This window comes from Lygodium microphyllum, unplaced genomic scaffold (genome assembly GCF_053477565.2).
Source record: "Lygodium microphyllum isolate KBCC unplaced genomic scaffold, Lygodium_microphyllum_v1.1.10 scaffold_370, whole genome shotgun sequence".
Lineage (NCBI taxonomy): Eukaryota > Viridiplantae > Streptophyta > Polypodiopsida > Schizaeales > Lygodiaceae > Lygodium > Lygodium microphyllum.
Window position 1 is genome coordinate 38,085 of NW_028229836.1, and position 24,420 is coordinate 62,504.

At 39.4% G+C, this 24,420-nt stretch overlaps 1 protein-coding gene across 1 annotated transcript; it reads left to right on the forward strand.

Annotated features, from left to right (window-relative positions):
* The first annotated feature begins 500 nt into the window (after positions 1–500).
* LOC148008111 (peptide methionine sulfoxide reductase A3-like) lies at positions 501–13,528 on the forward strand. Its single transcript, XM_087674479.1, has 2 exons — positions 501–1,183; positions 13,124–13,528. Exons 1-2 carry the CDS (start codon positions 620–622, stop codon positions 13,373–13,375), a joined length of 816 nt encoding a protein of 271 aa, XP_087530605.1. The 5' UTR covers positions 501–619; the 3' UTR covers positions 13,376–13,528.
* Positions 13,529–24,420: the final 10,892 nt, after the last annotated feature.

Here is a 24,420-nt window from a genome sequence, read left to right on the forward strand (position 1 = left end):
TCGTGCAGGCTATTAGCAAAGTGACAAGAAGTTTTCACAGTTAATAAAAGCTTTCCAACCATTGGAGGGGTTGGATCATGGTTTTTATCGCCTTGAAAAGGAAGTTAACTTGGCTAGGTCCTTATTGTCAATTCTCCCTATTATACAAGCATTACTAGCCAAGGCCAAACCAATGTAATGCGATTGGATGTTGCATCACTTAGATGATGCTGTGATATCTTACACTTTCTCTCTCAATACAGCTATCGTGTTACGAAAAAAGAAAGGCCAAACCAATGTAATGCGATTACATTTATTAATCGGATATTGATACATCTTTTTGCAACTTAATCTTTGCTCTTTTCTAAGGTTTAATAAAGAAAATCTAGAGATTGTAAACCTCCCCTTTAAACATCGAATTATTTGTGGTTTACCGCCTTAGAAATCAATGGCAAGGCGGTTTCATGTGGGGTGTGATCCAAGTGGCGAAAAGCATCTGGCACGTCTTCCCGGCAAGTTTGTTGGTGCTCTCTTGGCTTGGAATCTCTTCTTTGTGTGTGTGTGTCTGTCTGTCTGTCTCTCTCTCTCTCTCTCTCTCTGCGTGTCCTTTTCTCTTCTCGACAGGACCAGCAGGGCTGCCATGACGGCGCATCTGAGCTCTTTAAGTGCTCTGCATCCGGCCATCATCACGCTCGTCTCGTCTTCTTCATCCTCCTCCTCCTCCTTCTCCCCGTCCGGCCTGTCCAGCCTCCGGCACCTCCCCTTCCCATCGGCCGCCCGCCCGCCGGCGTTGTCTCCCTCTCTCTGCACCCCCAGGCCTCCCCCTCCGGCCGCCATGAGCTCCTGGCTCAACAAGCTCGGCCTCGGCGGGAAGACCGCTGCCTCGCTCACCGACACGGCCGGCCAGAGCATCGCTCAGGGCCCTGACGACGACACCCCCGCCCCTGGCCAGCAGTTTGCGCAGTTCGGTGCTGGCTGCTTCTGGGGCGTTGAGCTCGCATTCCAGAGAGTCCCTGGTGCCACCAAGACAGAGGTGGGATACACCCAGGGCACCGTGCACAACCCCTCATATAATGACGTCTGTGGAGGCTACACCGGCCATTCTGAAGTCGTTCGAGTCCAGTACGACCCTAAGCAGTGCAGCTATGATGACCTGCTGAATTGCTTCTGGGAGCGGCACGACCCGACGACCTTGAACCGTCAAGTAAGCTCCCTCCATAAATTTTAATACACGAATGCCAGGTTGGATTAGGCCATTTTTGTCTCGTTTTATTATTGCTGCTTCTTCTGAAGTACTGAAACGGATGACCAGCCTAGGGCTTTGGCTTAGCAAAACTAGTAAGAATTTCTAATTTGCTGGCGTTTCGTCAAATCTAATGTTCCAATCTTCAAATTTTTCTGGCATTCGATTGTTTCTTAGAAATGTCAGTACATCCACTGCATGCCAGTTTTTACATGCCACTGTTACAGCATTTATAAACTTGAAAATAGTTCTTTTGTAGGGAGGTTATGTAGTTTGTAAATAATTGTATACCTTCAACCTGTAAATCTCTGGAAAACCATGTTTCTGCTATTTACTTTTCTGGAAAACAAGAACCTTAGTTTCTTTTGTACTAAACAAAGAGGGTGAATGGTCTAGCCATTGCTCGACACATTGGCAAGCTCTATGGCTTGCATGGTTGAGTATTGGCGTCATCTTTTATTTGTACATAGTCAACATTCACCTTCAAGATGCCATCTATTGTGAGACTATTGTGCAAGGTGATATGCAAGAATGGACGATCTTTCTAAAAGTCATCCGATAAGCATTGCCAAAATGCTGTCAAACACCAGCCTTCTCTATTGTTGGTTTCCCCTTGCAGCGTCCCCCCCCCCCCCCCCCCCCCCCCCTCTCGCTACCCAAAAAAAAGAAGGAAAAAAAAGAAAACTAAAAATCCCAAACCTCAATGAAGAAAAAAAGAGGCCATTTTTGAGTTTCAAGAGGTGAGATCTCAGCATTAGAACTCTTTTCAAACACTTTTTTCTTAAACGAAGTCAAGTTACGGACAAATTGCCTTGCAAGAAAGTGAGGAGTGGGTCAAAAGGACGGAACAAGGCAGCCATGGTAATGAAAACTCGATGCATTTGGGTGCAAAGTGCTCGTGGCGTCTTTAGGGTCTAGTAGGCTGAAGTCATCGATGAGGTTTTGATTAATTCAGGGTTGGATTGCAACCTCTCAAGGTGCAAGAGTTGTGGAGCTTTGATGATCAATAATGATGTGAGAAACTACTGAAATTTTAGCAATTTGTGCCCTTTCCAATTTTCAATCAACCTTATTTGTGAGAGGAGCAACGGAATGGGTTAGTAGGATCGATTTTGGCAGCCAAGGGAATGAATGCTTAGTAAACTTGGGGTACAAAGTCTGTCGTCATTCTTAACCTTAAGGAGATTGAAGTTATTGGCTAAGTTTTTGTTTGATTTAAAGTTGGATTGGGATCTTCTCTTTGATGTTAGAGCCAATCATCCAATGATCAAGTACAATGTGAGAAATAGTTGAAATTTTAAGAATTTTATGTGCATTTTAAACTATTCTCATAAAGCTAAAGAAATATCGAAGTGGCTGGAGCAAGAGTACTCCAGCTCTTGTTTGTGAGGATTTACTTTGCTAAGTTCTATACTATTGTTGTGTTTAGTACTTGCAAATTTAAGTTTATTGCCCTTTGAGATATCAAAGGTTGGTTTCATAAGCAAGCTTGGCTCTTTGCATGGAGATCTAGGGAGCTCCAACTTTTCTAGCGAGACCTTAAAGTAGAAGCTAAAGAAATATGTTAATATATGTTTCATCAGGTTTGTGAAGTTACCATCCACGTATACTCTTGTTATTCATGGTTGTGACCTTACCATGCTTAATGTTGAAACCGAGAGTTATTGTGATGATACAATAGACAAAGAATGACCAAGGTGTATGCTTTTCAATTACTTTATATCGAAAAAACCTTATCAAATTTGTTTCTTAGGTAATTGATGGATATCTAGAAAATTGCTTTAGAGTTGGCTATTGATGCATCGGTCTCAGGTCGCATGGTGGTTAGGACGAATAAAATGCCCATTCATATGCACATGACTTGTTTGGATGTATGGGATTGGAACTTTAGTATATCGGGGTTGGACGGCTTGCACATAGAAAGAATCAATGTATTGATCATTATAGGTTTGTGCAATATGCCTATGTAGGTTGGGCTTTCATATGCTATTTGTATGGGGATTTCTAAATTTCTAGGGGATTCCTAAATTGTAAAAGTTTTCTAATTTTTAGAAGCCTTGGATTGGCCTAAAAGTGCTAAACCTAAGAAATGGGGATGGTGTCCATTAAATAGTAAGTCTATGTTTAGATTGTTTTCACTAATCTCATTCGAGAACTCTTGGCTAAAAAAAGAAGGTATAAAGAAGAGATAAGTATTAAGACATTTTGTCGTACAAGCTTCCAAGTATCCTTCCACTTATTTCACTTCATGATATGTGGTTAGACACTTGTCTTGTGCTAAGTGTATATTTATCCTACAGGAATAGCTCACTTTTTTTCATTCTTTACTATAACTTGATATACAACAGTTGAAGATAACCCAAAGTTAGTCATAGCTATCTGCCTATATCCTTGTCCAGTAGAGGATCCCATCATTGGATCATCGATGGATCATGCGGCCCTATGGGATTGGCTCAAATCTAGAGCTTGATCTTTTCTCTTTATGAGCTTACAATATTTTTTCCTAGTGTACGCGCATCGGTTGTGAAAAGCAATGGAAGTATGGACAAAGCTTGCTTCTTTGTACTATCAGAAGCCCACTGGATTACTCTTGACAAGAAATTACGGATACTCATTGTTGATGATTCTCCTTCCATAAAGGATCATATCAACAAGTTGAAGGATATGAGGGATGAGCTTGCATCCCTTGGTAGGATGATATCTTCAAAGGATATGGCGATGATTCTTTTGACTTAGCTATCATCTCCATGGTTGGATGCCTTCTATATCAGTCTTCTTATATCCAAGACTTGTGAGAAGCTTCTATGGGAGAAGCTTGCATTGCTTGTTTTGGAGGATGATGAGTGCAACAAAGTGGCTGCCAGTGGATCCACTTCCACCAAAGCTTTTGTTGTAGGTTCGAGAGGGGGAAAGAAGAAGAAAGGGAAGTCAAAGGTTAAACAATAGGAGAGTTCTTTAGGCTCTGCCTTTAATATAGAGAAGCCTAAATGCCCATACTGTAGGAAGGGGACACATCTAGAGGAGAAATGTTGGAAGGAGCCAAGGATGGAGCTAACACATCCGAGTCTTTTGCCTGTGCTCCAGCAGTTACCCATGAGTCCACGTTTCTTCATATTGTTGAGTTGGAGGAGCCTTTCTTAATGGTTGTCTTGTCATATGAGAGGCCTTGGGGTGGTTGACAGTGGAGCTTCTAGTTATATGACTCCACGAGGTGATTTGTTGCAGGATCTATGCTCTTTCGTGTTGGACCAAGAGGGGGCACATCAAAGAGAGGGAGGTGGAGCTGGAGTGAGCGTGAGTGTGACGGTTGGAGAGAGTGTAAGCAGAGTGAAAGGTACGAGTCAATTAGAGTATACCAACTATGTGTTGGTACACAAGGACCAAGAGGGCCCATAGCAGAGAGAGAGAGAGAGGGTTGAGTTGGAGTGAGCGTGAGAGTGTGACAGCTAGAGAGAGTAGGCAGAGTGAAAGGTACGAGTCGATTAGAGTGTACCAACAATGTGTTGGTACATAAAGAATAAAATGTATTTATACTTAGGGCACGTAAAGGGTGCGTTCACATGTACAATGTGTGTGTACTATACACGGAGGTTATCGGGCCTTTATATCCCAACAACCTCCCACTTAAAGGTCTGATATGAACCTCTAACTAACCAGCTCCCACTAGTCGAATGCAATGCTCGTGTTGAGCTTTGCTTAGACTTTTAGTGAGAACGTCTGTAGGGTTATCTTGTGTTTTAATCTTGGTCAATGTGATTTGACCATCTTCCAGAATCTGTTTGATGAAGTGATATCGCACATCTATATGCTTTGTGCGTGAATGATACATGGCATTCTTAGCTAGATACACAACACTCTGGCTATCACATCCCAAAACTGCAGTACCCATAGACATGCCGAGATCATCTGCAAGTCTGCTTAACCATATAGCTTCCTTAGAAGCTTTAGTAGCTGATATGTATTTAGCTTCAGTGGTACTCAATGCAATAATGTTCTGCAATCTGGAACACCAAGAAACAGCTCCACCAGCAACTGTAAAGACATATCGGCTAGTGGACCTACGAGTGCCCAAGTCACCTGCCATGTCTGCATCACAATAACCTTGCAAACTAAGTGCACCCTGCCCATAGCAAATACTTTTTCTTTGTGTACCCTTAAGGTATCGAAGAATACACTTGATAGCCTCCCAATGTGCTTTGCCAAGATTTGACATAAACCTGCTAACAACTCTCATTGCACGAGCAATATTTGGACGAGTAGCAACCATAGCATACATAAAAGGGCCACAAGCTGATGCATAAGGAATTCCCTTCATAGCATTTGCTTCCACGTCATCCCTGCGGGTTATTGGCTTTGCTAAGCTTGAGATAAGGAGGTAAGGGTACCCCAAAAGGCTTAGCTTGAGCCATGTTAAATCTGTCCAGTACCTTGCCAATCTACTTTTCTTGAGATAAAAACAACAATTTCTGCCTTCTATCTCTACGAATCCTCATACCCAAAATATGTCTGCATTTCCCAAATCTTTCATGGAGAAAGCTGATTTCAGCTGATTTTTGAGAGCATCCAAGCTAGTCTTTCCTTTCCCATCTAGTAACATATCATCCACATACAAAATAAGTATGATGGGACTGCTATCTGTATCCTTCTTCATGTACAAGCAATGATCTGCATGGCTGCATGTAAACTCATGAGATAGCATAAAAGTGTCAAATTTTTTGTACCATTGCCGTGGTGCTTGTTTCAGTCCATACATGCTGCGTTTTAGCTTACACACCATTTGCTCTTTTCTAGGAACTACAAAGTCCTCGGGCTGTTTCATGTAGATTTCCTCATCAATGTCACCATGCAAGAAAGCTATTTTTACATCCATTTGATGTAGCTCTAATTCCAAAACAGCAGTAAGAGCAAAAAGCACACGTAAAGTGGTCATCTTCACAATAGGTGAGAAGACCTCTTGGAAGTCAATCCCTTCCTTTTGTGCATACCCTTTGGCAACTAGCCTTGCCTTGTACTTGGGGTTCCCATCAATTGTCTTTACTTTGTACACCCATTTGTTTGGAAGTGGCTTCTTTCCCTTGGGTAGTGACACAAGATCTCAAGTAGCATTTGCATATAGAGATTTAATCTCTTCTTGCATAGCTAGCTCCCACTTACTGCTGAATTCACATGACTTGGCCTCTTTGTATGTAAAAGGCTCACCCTTATCTGTAAGCATCAGATAATGCAAGGAGGGGTCAAATCTATGTGGTTGCCTTCTTACGCGTGTAAATCTGCGTACCCAATGATCAACATTTTTAGGAATTGGGTCTACATCTGGAGATATATTATTCTCAGCATTTATTGGCTGGTGTAAACCATTTTCAGCATGCTGTACAACACCTTCATTTTCATTTCCAACACCTGCATTTTCATAATCAGCAAGCCTATCTTGCTGCCCATGACCTCTTTGTGCTTCTATTTGCTGTCCATCATTATCTGGCTTAAAAATAACCGGCTTATCATCAGTTTCAATGCGTGGTACAACACCTTGAGGCTCATTTTCTGAAGTAATGGGTGGCTGCAAACTCTGAAATTTCACCTTTTTCAGATCTTCATTAGAGGCTAAGGTGCCTTTCAGCAATTTTGCCTCATTAAACACAACATTACAGCTGCAAATAATTTTCTTGGACTGAGGTAACTACACTCTGTAATCAAATTCACCCTCATCACCATAGCCCATGAAGATGCCTTTGGTGGATTTTGGGTCAAGTTTGTTTCTCAGCTTATCCCTAACATGTACAAAAGCATCATAGCCAAATATGCGAAAAAGTTCATATGAGGCCGATTTGCCAGACCAAACCTCCTCAGGGATGCCATTATTTAAGGACTCATTTGAAGAGTGGTTGCAAATGTGAACCGTGGTTTTGAGTGCCTCTCCCCAAAATGCACAAGGGAGTTTAGCAATGGACAGCATGCACCGCACTCTTTCACATAAAGTCTTGTTATATCTTTCAGCCACCCCATTTGAAGAAGGGTTGTAAGGGGCTGTAAGCTCCCTCTTAATACCATGCAAGTCACAAAAGGACTTGAATTCAGTCGATGCGCTCTCACCCCCATTATCAGTTCTCAAGCATTTTAGCTTTCTACCTATCTGAGTGGTCACAAATGCATTAAAAGTTTTAAAAACAGCAAACACTTCACTTTTCTTTTTCAGCAAATACATCCAAATCTTCTTGGAATAGTCATCAATAAAGGAGACAAAATATGCAGCACCACCCAACGATTTCATGGGCATACTACATACATCAGAGTGCACCAAGTCCAAGACATTGGACTTACGTGAGACACCAGAGTAAAATGAATTTTTAATTTACTTTCTAAATTGACACTCATTACAAAAATCAAGTTTAGAGCCTTTTTCATCAACCCTCTTCAGAGAGCTAAGGACATCAAGTCCTTTTTGGTTCATATGGCCTAATCTCTTATGCCATAACTCCAAGTGGCTGTAAATTTCAACAACTGCAAGAAACTTGCCATTCAAGGCTTTATAGTGCAAGCAATACAAAGTGCCCTTCTTGGTTCCTTTTGCAATCAGCATGGAACCCTTTTTCACTTTCCACAAACCACCACCAAACAATGTGGCGTAGCCATGGAAGTCAAGCTGACCAATGGATTGTAAACTCTTTTTAATGTCAGGCACATATTTGACATCTTTCAACACAAGCTCTTGACCATTGTCTAAAGACAAGTGTACTGTGCCAATCCCATCAATGCTATAAGCATGGTTATTTCTAAGACACCTTTGCATAACTGCTTGCATTGTACATAGCAAAGCACTCCAAAGCAAGGAGTCACATGGAAAGAGGCACCAGAGTCTACAATACAATCCAAGTCTGAGTGACACCATCATCAACTGACAAGATTGCATCAATCACATCAGCCTTGGTAATCTGCATATCTTGCATTTGACATATAAGGGCATCATAATCAATTGTACATAATACATCAGTCTCTGTATCTGAAAGCTCTTCTATGACCATGCTAGAGGCCACATTGGCCTTCTCTTTGCCTTTGGTTGTCTCCGATGCATTTGTCTTTTCTTCCTTCTTTTTATCTCTTGCCTTCTTCTTTCTCTCTTGTTCCTTCTTGTAATACCTGCAATTAGGTTTCTTGTGGCCCTTCCGACCATAGTGATAGTAAGTAATGTCACTCTTTTCCTTTGCTTTGCTCTTGCTCCCGTTTCTGTGCTCTGCATTTGCATTTTTCTTTTCAGCCCTGCCTCTTACATTATAAGCTGAGTTGTTACCTTCTCCACTTGACATGCGTCTAATTTCTTCATTCAAGATAGAACCCCTCACCCCATCATATGAAAGATTGGGGTTATTGCTAAGTGAAACCACCAAGGTTTCCCATGAGTCCGGCAGTGTCATGATAACAAAGATCACCTTCAACTTATCATCAAAGTCCAAATTTGCATCTTTGAGCTAATTTAGAATCCCTGTAAATGCACTCAAGTTCTCAGTTGTAGGCTTTGACTCACCCAGTCGCATATTCACCAACTTGCGCATTCAATGCACCTGATTAACAGGTGTGGTGATCTCATAAGTAGTTTTCAGCTTTTCCCATATTGCATAACCTGTATCTAAACCCTTAATGTTTGTCAGAATGTCATCAGTGACACCCATCTTTATGTAAGCCATAGCCTTTTTATTCACTTTGGCCCAATCTGCATTAGACATTAGCGCGGGTTTATCTTCTTGCAAAGCATCCTCACAATCCTTTAGGAACAAAATGCCTTGCATACGGTTTTTCCAAAGGTCAAATCCATGACCATCAAACCGTTTAATCTCTATCAAACTCTTGATGTCTGAAGAATTGGAAGAAGTTGCAGCCATTTTATCACAAACACAGGAGTAAATGCACTAATCTGGGGAACCACAAATTGAACCAGCAAAATACACTGCTGTTCTTCCTCGAACCAAAATAAATCTCTGTTGTTTGTACATGAACCAGCCACCACACGGGCAAAAGATGCAGAAATTTACCAAAATCTACTCAAATCCCCAAAATTTCAAGTCCAAAATTGCATAAATGTCAGTCAACCTGACCCAGCTGAGCAAAAATTTGCCAATACATGAAAAGCCCCAAATTTCTTGGATCCAATGTAAAGAAATTTTGCTCAAAGGGGCAAAAATTTGACAAAATTGGCAAAATCCCCTATTTAATTGGGGTCACTGCTCGCAATTTCTGCAATTTCTGACTCGAAATTTACTGACAGGCATGAACGATGTCAAATTTGGGAAAAGCCCCAAATTTATGGCTCGAATCCTCACAGATCTGTGATTTATGCTTCCCGTGTGTGAACTCCTGTAAAAAAGGAGAGTAATTGAAGAGATTAAAGGAAAAATTTTTGATTTTAAAAACAAAGGAATTGACCCGGGAGGGGGGGGGGGGGCGGGGTTTCCGTTGACCCTGCCCTGTCACGTCGCGTCCGTGTACCTGTTGCCCGCTCGCCCGCGTCACGCTGGATCCCGTCGACACGCAACGGCCTCCATGCTGGTCCTTGCGTGCGCCTACAGCCTGTGTCTCCTGTCGTTTGGTCCCCCCCATTGACATGCTGCTGGCTGCTGGCTGGTCTTCTACACGACACCTGTGCTGGTCTTCTGCACGACACTTCTTCCTGCGACTATAGCCCGTCAGTTGCCAGCCGTGTCGCTGGTCCTGTCAGGTCATGCCTAACTTGTTGTCGTCGCCTGGTCCTGCTGCTACACACTTGCTGGTCACCTCGAGCAGTGTTCTGCTCGTCTTCTGCTCGACTGCTAGGTTGCTGGTCTTCTTCACGGGAAGCGTGCACAAAAGTCAGATCTGATACCAATTGTTGGACCAAGAGGGGGCACAACAGAGAGAGAGGGAGGGAGGTCGAGTTGGAGTGAGCGTGAGAGTGTGACGACTGGAGAGAGTGTAAGCAGAGTGAAAGGTACGAGTCGATTAGAGTGTACCAACAATGTGTTGGTACACAAAGAATAAAATGTATTTATACTTAGAGCATGTAAAGGGTGCATTCACATGTACAATGTGTGTGTACTATACACGGAGGTTACCGGGCCTTTATATCCCAACATTTCGAGGGTTCCATCACTGTTGGTGACATTGTATCGGTGCCTATTAGTGATGTTGGCACTTCCCTTGTTTCTTAATTGCCTGTGGAGTTCCTATTCATAGGCTCTTTATGTTTCAAACTTGGGCTTTCCACTCCTCTCAGTTTATGGCCTTATGAGCCTTGGTACCGGGGTTCATAGTTTTCATCAGACGCGTTTGATTGGCCAATCAGATGTATGAAAAACGTATGAAAACAGAAGTGTGAAATCTTGTTTCATACTTGACATAATTTTGGGGGGAAATTGGGCTGAAAAAAGCAATTAACATCATGATTTTGGCAAAAAGGCTATAGCTTGGCAAAAGGCATAAAAAACCCTTTGTATTTAATGGCAATCTTTTTTTACCTATCTATCCTTTTTTGGATTTCTCTCACTTAGTAGGCAATAGCTATTAGTGCTTCAATTGTGTCTGGACTCAAATGATTGGAAATAAGATTTTGAATTTGTCTTGTGCACCCTCTATTCCATAGGTTTCTTCCCATCCGTCCCCATTTCTCCTCCCCCCCGCTCTTCTGGTGGTTCCCTTTTACCCCCCATCCCTTTTAGAGGGGGATGATCTTGGTGAGGTGGTTGTGGATTGCTTGGCTCCTAGTGTTTCAAAGGGGGTTTTCCAAGATCATGAGGAGCTTCTTCATTGGTAGTCTTCATCGACTGTCTTCTTTGACATGGCATCTCTCTTGCCACCCTAGGATCCGTTTCTTCCTTGGCCTTTCACCACATCCAGGATCCGAGAGGGGGTGTTAGCAGTTATGATTGTCAAGCCTTGTTATGTCCTGCCTTTGAGCCTCAGTTCGAGTCAGTTGAGAACTTTAGGAGCTTTGACACGTTAGCCACTTGTTTTGAAGGAGGAGGTAGCTCATTCTAGAGCAGCCACTTCATTGCCTTTCAGTGCATTGGCCTCACTGACGCCGTGGGCTGTGTGCAGGGACTGATCAGTTCTTCTTCTGTATTCAGCATTTGTTCCTTGTTTAGTGCAGATTTCTTTCTTCTCTTGCAGTCTTTCTTTGTTCCTTTGTCTCCGTGTTTGTATTTCCTTTCCATTGTGCACTCGCACAAGCCCTTAGTCAATAAATAGGCTCAAAACATGAACTGGTTGTCCAACAATATGGGGCCATAAAGATACAGTTGGCTAGCTTAGAAAATGCTAATTGTCCATAAAGGCAGACCACATCACTCTGGTAAAATAGTACTCAGCCTACATGGACATGCACAAGCTCATTCATGAGTCATGAAATGACAAATCCACTAACAGGTGTCAGTGGCAGCATTGCAAGGCCAATATATAAGGTGACACTGAGATGGCAAGGCTAGGATTAATGAAGGATGGGCAGCAAGACATCTGGTGATGGCAATGGCTGATGGTAGTAGGGAGTGATTAAGGATTGATTTTTGGGGTATTGTGGATGATGGAATGGTCGCCACTCACATATTGGCACAATTTCATAGAAGTTCTGAGCCATTTGAAATTTCTTTTATTGAAATCTTGTAAGTCTCTTATTTGATTAGAAAGGTATTAGGGCTGCAGAGAGGTGAAATAATTTAGCGAATAATATGACAAAAACTGTTAGGGTGATTTGGAAGTAACTTGAAAGAGAGAACCAAGACTAGGTTGTGGTAGCCAACGATAATTGGGGGTGGTGTGCCTTGAAGGGGGATACAGTCTGTAGGTCTCTCTCTAATCTGTAGCAAGGGCCATGACCAAGACTAGGTTGTGGTAGTGGAGGAGAACTAGGTGTATATTTTGGAGGTGGGATGCAGATCTCTCTCTTTAGATCAGCAGCACTTAGCATAATTGGGGGGGGGGGGGGTGTTTCACCAGTTCGCAGTATCTTAGTGGTAATACAGAGGCCCCTTTTGGCTATTGGATGATCTTATTACATGGCTGGCCACAAGTGCGAGCATGCAAGGTGCTAGCTTGGAGTGATTGGACAATTTATGAGCTGTTTGTTGTCCTGAGATTCTTTTAGTAGCACTCACTGTTATCCCAACAAAGTCCTCATGTTTGGAGAGAAGGCAAGAATGTGGCATTTAGGTACTGACTACCAAGATCAGGGTCTCGTATCAAATCCTAAGGAGCTAGTTGTGAGTTGTGAATTGGGGCAGCAACAACACAGTTGAGGACAGCTCCAGTTCTGACATGGCTGTCTGTGATCTGCTTGGAGATGTGGCAGCTGAGAACATAGGCCTGACAAGTGTGAACTAATGGGCTAAAGTGTGATCAGAGATGCTTGGGCACTGGGCTTAGCCTGGCAAATAACAGGATTCGATCTGGCAGTGACCACCCCTTTTGATCTGGCAGTTGAAGGGTGGTCACACGAGTGTTGGAGCAATGGCATGTGAATACAACTTGTGCAAAATGGGTTTGGGTAGGATGAAGTATGGAGTGCATTTTTCATGAGTTGTGAAGTTTAATGAGGTACTCTCAATCTATATGAACATATCCTTTTCATTAGGGGATTTTGACTAGCCTGACAGACTTAGGCAGGTTCAGTCTATCCAGTGAAGCTAGAACCTGACTGGTGGCTGGACCAAATTGCCTTATCCGAACAAGATCCCACGTGTGCACTGTGATTACAATTGAAACATAGGCTTAAAACAAGCTCTCTCTCTCCCCCTCAGTTTTCTATTCTATTCTTTTGACCATGTGTGTCTATGATGTTAGATGATTAGCTTTTTTGTATTTTCAGAATGTTTGTGAAGAAGTCCATTGATACAGCTATTGAAAATGAAATGATTACTGAGCTTAAGCGGGCAAGTATTGCAGGGTAATGACGTGGGTACACAGTACAGATCTGGTATCTATTTCTACACCCCTGAGCAAGAGAATGCCGCTAAAGAGTCCATGGAGAAGCATCAGAAGAAGTTGAACAGAAAGATTGTCACAGAAATATTACCTGCCAAGAAGTTTTACAGAGCAGAGGAATACCATCAACAGTATTTAGCTAAAGGAGGCCGTTTTGGAACGAAGCAATCAGCTGAGAAAGGTTGTAACGATCCTATTCGTTGCTATGGTTAAAGCCAGAAATATTCAGTTTCTATACCCGTGTAATTTATAAGATTCTGAGGATCAGTAATTAGCCTGTGCCAGCCAGTCTTGCTGTATTTTATTACTCTATAATATAATAAGAGGCACGAACATTCATAATAAATCTGCTGTATTTATAGTTTCCATGTGTCCACAAATTCTGTGAATACACATGATTTTATTCTCTTCCTGAAATGACCATCCTGTCACAGCTCTAAAATGTGACATAAGTTGATTCAATTTTGGCATACCTTTCAAAATTATTGGAATATTGTCCCAGAGAATGCCATGGCTGTTATCAGGCTGTTACTGCAACTATCAGTTGGATTGACCCATGAGAGGTGCTGTCAAATAATTTTGGCCCTCTTACCTTTTCAGCCAATTCCACGGGGAGTTACTGATGCCATTTTTAAAGATGTGTTAGATTCTCCTACTTTTAGGCTCTCTTTGGTCTTCTTTGTTTTCTAGCTAGATGTTTCTTTTATTGTGTTTCTTTCCTCTACTCAGGAAACATAATAGTTCTTGGAGCTTTAGATGTATATATTCTTGTGTAGGTTGACTTGGCCTTCATCTTCATGATCTCTTTTGGCATCTGCTGGAGTTCATTTGCAGCGCATGCTTGGTGCCCTTGAGTTTATTAATCCATGGCTTGGTGCCTTTAAGAGTTTGTTAACTTGTCTCAATAGTTTTATTTTACTCTTGATCCCACCAGAGATGGATTTCCCCTAGTTCTAGGATGGATGAGAGAGAGAGAGAGAGAGAGAGAGAGAGAGAGAGAGAGAGAGAGAGAGAGAGAGATTCATGTCCTTTAAGATACCTAACAGATGTAAAGGACCAACACCATACATCATTAGATATCTAGATACAAAACTACTTTCGGGTGCTAAAAGCATAGACCTATTTGATCACTACATGGAAATCAAAATAATCAAACCCCATCTAAAGATGGCCCTCTTCTTAGGGGGTCCTCAAAGCTCTTAAATGAGAGTCTTGCCAAGACAATAGATCATCCACTTGCCTTTTTTTCATGTGGCCTCCATCTTCACAATCTTTTTTGGCTTCTGCTTGAGCTCATTTGCAACATAGCTTGGTGCCCTCAAGTTTGTTAACTTGTCTCCAAAATTTGATTTTACTCTTGAGCCCACCAAAAACGGGGGTGACTTTGTGATCTTGTTGATGGATTTCCCTTGGTTCTAGGATGCACAAGAAGCTAAACTCCTTGATCTTCATCTTGGTGTTGATGCAATAAGTTTTGGTGTGTTTCTCTAGGTGCTCAATGCTTGCAACCTCCCCTTTTGTTTCGTTGTGCCATCATAGACATTTGACTCTTTGTTCTTGAAGCTCATGTTTAACAAACCGTGTCAAGGATTGAGGTGTCAACAAACAACATATGTTTGTCCCAAAATAGGATAGGTGGTGATGATCAATATGATTTTCTACTTTTGTCCTCGACTCCCTCGGATATAGAAGTCTTTGGACCACTTGGGTGTTGCATATTCAATTCATGCCATTGAAGAAAATTAGAAGCATCCAAATTAGGGTCGGGTCTTCTAGCAACATGTTACTACATTGAAGTGCATGGGCAAGGCATCTTTATTGTATGTAAATGTCATATGATAGCTTTTGGCTTTTTGGAACCTTTGTTTTGGTAGATTTGAGCAGATATCACTAGGCTTTCATTGAGGAGGTTGGGCTTTTCCATGGTAGTGCACAAATTTAGACATCTTGGTGGAATGTGTTGAATTTGATATAATTCTTCAAAACTCTATATTTATTGTTTGCTCTTATTCTAGCAGGAGATCTTGCTTTTCAATTGTTTGGGTCTTCCTAAGTCTAGATAAGGGGAAATCTCTTTACTTCGAAAGGTTTGATCTCTTCCATATTGCTTGGTTAGGTATGACAATGTTGTGTGCAATCAATTCAATGGGTGGCAAGATGTTGCAATTCTTGGCTAGTCTTAGGTTTCCTCATCTTTTTGCATTTGCTAATACTTTTAGATCCTTACAAGTTAAAAATTGATATGGGGAAGATTGGACGAACATATTGGGAAACATTTTTCATTGCTAAGATTAAAGGATTCATTCCCATGCTTGAGGACTCTCTGAACATTCTACCAATGAGGTTTAGCACAAAATGGTGAAGGATAAGAGATATCCACATTTAACTCCACTAGAGAACTTCCAAACCTACTACTATGACAACCATAGTAAAGTAATGGTTTTATTGCTTGGTTAAAGTATGAATAGGATGTTCAATACATAATTGAGGTGGCAAATATATCAGGCTTACGTAAGCACCTTTAGGGAATTGTTTTTTTAAAAAAAATAGTAAATATGATAATTTAAAAAACGTTTTTCCAAAATTTGCTTCAAGCTATATAAAGTTGATGATTTAGTTTCAAAAATGGTTTTGACAATATAACTTAAAAGTTTTTGCTTTATAACAAAGTATAATATTGCAAATATCATAATGTTATGCAATATCATAATTTCATAACATTTCTTGGGGGTTAAAAATCAACTATCCCTAGTTGATAAAACAAACGATACTACATGGGTTTTTGGCCATATACTAGTACTGGCTAACCTTAGTTTAGGTGTATTTGATAAATGGCAGCTAGAAAAATTGTAGCAAAAACATGGAGTTCATGTAAGAAAAACAAAGGTCCAAAAAGAAGATGCTTTTCAATGTTATTTTCGACCACAAAAGCTTAATATCATTTATAAATACTTGCATGGGAGAGAGACTCATCCATGCATGGGGGTCATTGTACCCAATCTTGTACCATGCATGATTTTTGAATTTCTCCTCTCCTCTCTATTTTCTTTCTTATTCCATGTGAGTTTCTTTCAATTTTAAGTTAATAATTTATTTTTGTATATTGAAGGTTCTCAACTTACTCCTATAAAATACATATAAACTAAGATTTACAAAATAATAACGATCAAGCCTTCTAGGCCTTATAAAACGATAGTATCCAAATAGATAAATTGTGCATAGATGCATATATTTTCCTTGCGTTAAGAGGTGCACAAAAATATAATAACTCCACGCTATGAAGCGCTCAACCATAATTATTCCTACATATCAAAATGTGCTTCCACAAAAACATTTATTCCACACAACTTCACCCAATAATTTGCTCACCATAACATAAAGCGTATTAGTATCCTTTCATCTATCTACTAGGCATAATTCGACCAATGCCACGTGTATATACTTATGCAATAAGCCATGGATCATATGACAAATAGAGAAAATTGACACAAAAAACAAATAAAGTAAAAATCATATTATTTTTATAGTGAATTTTAGTAAAATATCATAAATATCACAATTTTATAACAGCTCATTACTCATTGATCTAGAAATAAATAAGCGAGGTTAATTATCTAGTCTTATGGCTCCATTGCAAATCAATTTCCTTATGCCATACTCAGACCACAAAGTAGCCTAAGCAACATTAGACACTATCTCCTCATCCATCTTATTTGCACTATATTCTAAATTATTATCATAACACAACATCGTTGATCTAGGTTAGCCTTGGTAGAGACCATATTGTCAAAGCTTGGACCTATTGATATGGAGCATCCATGGAAGCTACTTCTATTTGGGCATCTTTTGAATGCTTTGTTATGCCAACAGTGGAACCATGGAGGCCCTTGTGAGTACTAGTGTGGTGAGGAAAGATTGTTGTGAAGTAACAAATAGTCAGTCCATAAAGTAGCCCACCCGACATCACCAACATCAGACTCTTAATTCTCATCTAGCATAGGTGTAATACTACTAATCTAGGTTCGTCTTTGCAAAGGCCATATTTTCAAAATTTGAGTTGAAAGCAATGTGTCAAGAAAACATAATGTAATAGTATAAGATGAACTCTTAATATCATATGAATAGCTTCTTTTGTTAAGATCCAAAAACACATATCTAATATTCAATTTGATGAGCATAGTCAAAGAGACTTAAGTTGACATCTCAAACTAATGTCCAACGCATCTTAAGTGGAATCATTCTACATAATCTATGCACAATCAACACTATTATTATGCTTTGTTGGCACGAGGACCTAGATCTCTATGTTGTAAAAGGTAATCAATTATGAGCTTATTGGGGATGCACAAGAAGAGAAGAAGAAAAGAACTGAAGTCGATTGATTGAGATGGATGATAATAATGAAGTTCTTAAGAATGATAATATCATTAAGCATACTACCATTGCCAAATATACATTTGAGGATATAAGGATAGCAGAATAGCCAAATGATGGTGATTTACAATAATGAGAGTGTGGGAAGTATCAATGATTTGGTGGATAATAGTGATGATGTAGCCTAGTATGCAACTTCCCTCAGTTTTGTCTTTAGCAAATGGTATTTGCTATGAAAAAAACTTATCACCCAATTTCATAGAATCGATAGGTGTTCTTGATTGGTGATGATAGCTATTTTTTGATGTAGATGGCGTACACTCTTGACATGTTACAATCAAGGTCCCTCCTGATGATTTTTTGACTGTGGGACCTGAAAGGACAGCCCTCAAATGTGTAAGGACTACCCCTCAACCTTCTCATTTAATACTGTCGGTTCTTACCTTAGTGGTCTTGGGTTGCCTCCTCCAGCAATAACATGTATAGCTCAAGCTATATGCACATAATAGAATTCCACTTTTCCATGATAATGATGAGGAGGGCTTCGTGGAATCCCCTCATACATGCTTCTTGCTGCTCTCTTAGTCTCAGTATTCTTTTTCTACTAAAGAAAGTGACAAAGGTACTATGAGACAATTGAGAAAATTGTAATGGCAGAAAATTAGCATCAAACTAATTAATAATAATAAAATAACAAAGTTTATTAAGTAGCACACCGCAATACAATAGGCACCCACTCATATGAGTTTAAGGGATGCGGTCCTTATTATAAGCAATGCCGACTTACATCATTTTGCCACGGCTCATTGATATGCAGAAAGGAACACGACACAACATAAATAGATGTCACTACATCAATAGAGGTTTGAGCACAATCCACTCAATCTATGCATTTGTGGTAAGTGCAATGTACCTACCATGTACCTACTAGCACGGGGAAGGGTGAGAGAGACGTGTGCATTGCCACCATGAATCCTCCTTGCAAAAGAGTGACTTTACATCTCTCAAATAATAGATGTGCTCCATGTGCACATCTATTTTTGGAGAGCGGATATCTTAGAATAGGAGTGACATATCATTTATAAATGTAACCTTTTCTTAAATAGTCCTTTTCACCCTCTAGCACCACATTTTCTAGCATGTTTTTGCACCATCTATACTTTTTGAAATCCTATTTGAAGGTGTTGAAAAATCAAGAAACACTTTATGGATGCCACATAGGGTTGGTGTTTGATTCATGAAATTTGTCAATTATATGATGTGTAAATTAGAATTCTATACCTCAAATGTTAGAAAAGTTAATCAAATTGTAATTGATCAACTTACCTTCTTTGAGAGGCCCTATTTTTGCAATTACTTACTTTGATTTTTCTTTAAAAAAAAAAACCATGTATAAATGTCATGCCTACTCTATATCTCCTCACATCCATTAAACTTCATGGTAAAATTCCATGATGATTCTCAGATTTATTATATTTTTAGACATTTTCAAATTTGATATTATATTTTTCAACACTTTAATGGCATAGATTATTCAACTTCAAGTAGTCAAACCATCTTTGTACTTGATGATCTCCAAGTAGGATAGTGTATTGACTTTTAAAGCATTCAACAAAGAGTGTTCTCCCATAAAAATCTACCCTCTCTCTCTCTCTCTCTCTCTCTCTCTCTCTCTCTCTCTCTCTCTCTCTCTCTCTCTCTCGATGGGCAACTAAATTTTTTAATCATATGATGGCAAACAAATTAGCCTTATTGAAACTTAAGTGATCAAATTAATTATAAAAAAAAAATCAATTATCATTATAAATGAGTTGGTACCTGCATCTTAGCTTGAAGAGATACCTCTAATCTTGATCCTTTGTTTTCACCTTCCAAATATTTTTTTGCAAGTTGACCATTCTGAACCATCTCACTTTTACTTGCTTCATTCTATAGTCTATTGACCTTATAATGGTACATTTCAATTTGTTTGGCTCATATGGAGTATTTATATGAGACTTCGAAGGAACACAACCTATCTTAATCAAGCATGATTCTAGTCTCAAATCATCTCAAACCTTTTGTCTCACATGCATTAATGTCATTTCCATGTTGAAATGGAATAGAAGCGAGTACCAATGCTATACTGGTCTAGTTCAATACCTTGAAGATAACACAAAACTACTATGTAAGACACTTATGCATGCAATCATATCCATAATAGATTATTTATAGTAATGAGATTCAAATTAGGGGATGTAATATTTTTAATGTTATGTTACACTTTCTACTATTATATGAAAAGTGTGATTAATATACCTATTTTAATCACATGTTACATCCCTTATCATAACTTCTTCCATGTTATTTCCTTTTCTAGAGTTAGTCATTTACATGCACACTCACTAGATTTTATTTAAACACCCCACAATTTTTTTGTTTTATCAAGACATGATACATGCATGAGACCTATTGCATGCCATTTTGGACATTCATCACATTTACGAAGATCCATCAAGTATTCATCACATGGTAAAAGAGCTTTATGGAATTGTTGTATCATACTTTGATGAGGCATAAGTCTATCAACGTGATATTTTGTGTTATGCAGATAATTATTGTTTATTGGGATATTAACATATATTGAGACCATACTCTCATATATGTAGCACCAAAAAGCATCATAGCTACCATGACCAAGAATTCTCTAAAGCCTATTGAGATGAAGCACAATTAGTATATATATAAGCACAATAAAAAATAGAAAAGTCCTTAAACTTTGAATGTAACATCTAGGAATTCTCTAAAACCTATTGAGATGAAACGCAATCAGTATATATATATCTCTTAAACTTTGAATGTCTTTAATGGATTTAAGTTTGACTCATGGATGTAGAAATGGCATACCAGAATCCTTTGAGCCAAGTGACATGCAACATGAGCCACTTGTTGAAGCATGTATTACAATAGAGCCTCCTAAAGTCATGGCACCTCCATTTGATTATATGGATCCTTAGGATTTTGATGAACCAGAAGAGGGAGCTAAGGTAGAGTCATAGGAGCTACCACTAGTAACTGACTTGGCACTTGAAGCTCAATAGCACTTTGATAGAATGCTCTAGGCTCTTCAAGATTCCACTTAGAAGGTGCTAGAGTATCCAATTGACTTGTAGGGAGTAAAAGCACAAAGAGAAGATCTAAATAAGCCCACTATGAACTATCATCAGATGCAAAAGAAGAAAGAGTCCATGATTCTTTATTTCAATGTCTGCTAGGATGCTAAATTTAGAAAGCCATTGTCACTCAACACAGTCCAAAACATCATCCCTAGAGGCGGCTTGCAAGGTTCCTAAGGAGAAAAATCAAAGAGAGTACCTCATTGAGAAACCATGAGAGGTGTGGAAACTCAAACTAGAACAGAGATATCCTATCCTTGAAGTAGATGAAGTGGCCTATTTTTCTTTTTGCTTTTCCAATTAGAGGGTAGATATACTCTATTTCCCTTATCCAAGAAGATATGGTGTGACTATGATGTTGAGTAGCATGGTATATATAAATTTCCTAAATTTTCTAATATCAATCCTTCATAGGAGAGTAAAATCTATCTCTTTGAGTTACAAAATATGTGATTGTACTTTAATAAGTTTCTTAAACGATTCCAAAATATTTAGATCCAACATTCATAATTACTTGTAACTATTATAGTCAAGCTCCTACAACAACCACCAATTCCCTACAAGAATGGCCTAGCACCTTTGTTTTTTGACATCAACATAGGGATTATCTGCATTGTCGAGGCAATACTTCATCTCGGAGCTATATTATTTCCATTCTACTTTGTAGCCTTGTTAGAGGATATTGTGGATAACAGATTTACCTAGTATAGACATCCCTCTTGTCTAAAGTCACTCGTTCGGCTCCAAGAATCAGTCAAATCCTATCTTCTCAATAAAGGGTGTATTTCATGCACCTTGTAGCCACTCCTTGAGGAGTGAATCACTTGTATTATTTGCACATTTATTCCCAGAAAAATAGAAAAAAAGAGATGAAAAAAAGAGGGAGAAAGAAAAGAAAGAAAAAGCTCTATGATTACTTAGGTACACTCACCTTTCACAACACCTAGGGATTCAATGGCTTTGGTCGGTGGGCTCTATCTAACCCTCTAGCTCTTCCCTTCATAGTCTCGGGGCACATCAAGGGTAGGATATTCTATGCTTGCTTGGATGACCTATCACCCTGAGCCTTACACCATACAATTACTCTTTACTACCTAGCTCCTTAAGGGTGGATCAATACTTTAAGATTTCTTGGACTTTGATCCATTTCCAAGTTGCAATTGCACACACACAAATCACTACATAAGAAAGTTGGATATACTCCTTAGGGAGAGCACAAGTTGGCTTGTAGGATTTTTTGTGGAAGACCATTTGAAGAACCATCAACATCCGTAGTCTCAACATCATCACTATTCCTTGATCCCTTCTTTAGCAGTGCCATCGGTGATCATGTAGCTATCATCTTCCCATCATTGAGCCACAACTTTTTTGGACATCATCCATAGCTTTTTTGGACATCATCACTATTTCTTGATCCCTTCTTTAGTAGTGCCATTACTAATCATGTGGCTGTCATCTTCCCATCATCGAGCCATAGCTTTTTTGGATATCATCCATAGCTTTTTGGGATATCGTCACTATTTCTTGATCCTTCTTTAGTATAGCAATTAGTGATCATGTGGCTATCATCTTTCCATCATAGAGCCACAAATTTTTTTGACATCATCCACAACATCAGCACACATGTCGCCCTTATCTGCTTGAGTTCATCATCATCATCATCGGCATTCCTTAGTTCTCCATTTGGATTACTTCTACATTGGTTGTTCCTAGCATTCTGCATCTATCTTTGATGTGAGTGCCATGTGACTAGCACATGTCTTGGAAGGGGACAATGTTAACAGAAAATGTTGAAGGCTATAATCAAAGGCAAAGTCAACAACAAAAGTCAAAGCATGTGTTGGGATTATTTTTGGAGCTTCAACGTATTATTTTTTGACACTTCTATTACTTTTGTACTTCGTGGATATCACATTATTATCATGGATATATCATTTTATGAGAGATCACTCCCATGCATACTATATTTATCATTGGTAAATTTCTTAATCACACATGTAGATGTTGTGTGGTTATGCATATGGAAATGATTCCAATAGCATAGGATAGGTCAAATTAGGCTAAAATAGAAGCATACTTCAAGGAAAGACAGACCTAGATCCCACAAGATGATAGAGTGCCTGAAAGAGAGTGAAACCCCTAATTCACAATTATAAAAACCCTAAAACACAAATGGGGTGCCACCTTAGAAAAGTGGCCTAGCCCTAAATTGTAATCTTGTTCTATATTAAGAGTGTTAGGTCTCAATTGTATTTACCTTTTTGGTGCATCCATGCTTTGGAAGGTCTATTAGTGCAACTATTGGAGCTTTCCATTTACTTCTTCTATTTTATCATCTTGTTTCCATTGTTGATGTGTGTGTGTGTGTGTGTGTGTGTGTGTGTTGAGTAAGGGACTGAGGGAAGGTAAAGCTCTACATCATTTTCTTGTTTTTCTTCTTCTTCTCTATTAGCTTCTCTATGGTTGGTGTGCTTTAGTAGTGGATGCAAAGGAGCGATGGACATTGGATCATGTTGCTTGGGTCATGGAACCAACTTCAAGCATTCAAGCTTTTGGACTACAATGTAGAAAGGTAAGTTGGTGAGTTTACTACACCTTGAAGCTAGTCTTGTGTCCTTTTCGTGGGATAGAGAGGAGGATGCATGGTTAGTTAGGGTGGAGCATCAAGAAGACAAGACGAGAGATTATCACCGAAGTGAGTTACACCCTTTGAAATAATAGAAGTCCACCCAATATCTTGACTATTGTGTATTACCCTCAACAGTTTCAATCATAGCACATGAATCCTTTTTTTAATTAGTAAAAAGAGCATTAGAGAAAAGCTCATTCGGTGCATTGTCAAACACATTCCAACTAGCTTTCAAATACACTTTAATCCCTACAAGTTTGTGTTTTCATGAGCTCTAATGTGATTTACATAATCGTTAGTGGAGTTGTAGGTAATCACATCACTAAGTTCAACGGGAAGAGTTGCAAGACATATTTTTTACTTTTGATAACATTAGGAATATAAGCCTTCTCTTATTTCAATCGAAGCTTTTAATATCTTGGAATCCTAATAACTTTCGTCATATATGTATTCCAATTACTAAATCCAATCTTATTCAAACTAGATTTGTGCTTCAATTCTTTTTTGCTCTTTTCTACGAAATAATGTTTTTTGCAATATCTCTTCCAACTCATTGAATTAAACCTTCTTCCTAAACCACTAGCCTATTTACTTATGACCTATTAGCAACTAAACCATTTGATGGCCCAATCAAGCATCAAAATAAAAGACATGCAATCTCAAAGACCAAATCAAGATTATTAGGCTTGTATTAGAATAGCATAGGAGGCTACTTACAAACATTTTTACCTTGAGAATTGATCTTTTTGATATGGCCTTTTTGAGCCCTTTGGCCTTAAAGGTTAGCATCATAAGGCCCAAAAACTATAAACCTAGAACATGACCCGTTGTGGGCTCATAGTTCTCCCCCCTTGAGAGACCACTTTTTGGAGATAGGGTTGCATGTGAGTTGAATCTAGTTTGGGTCTCTCTCTCTCTCTCTCTCTCTCTCTCTCTCTCTCTCTCTCTCTCTCTCTCTCTCTCTCTCTCTCTCTCTCTCTCTCTCTCTCTCTCTCTCTCTCTCTCTCTCTCTCTCTCCAAGATCCTTGTAAACCTTTTCTCCAAATTCACTTAATGAGCATAAAATTTGCCCTTTTGGCCACAAAATGAGTCAAAAGGCC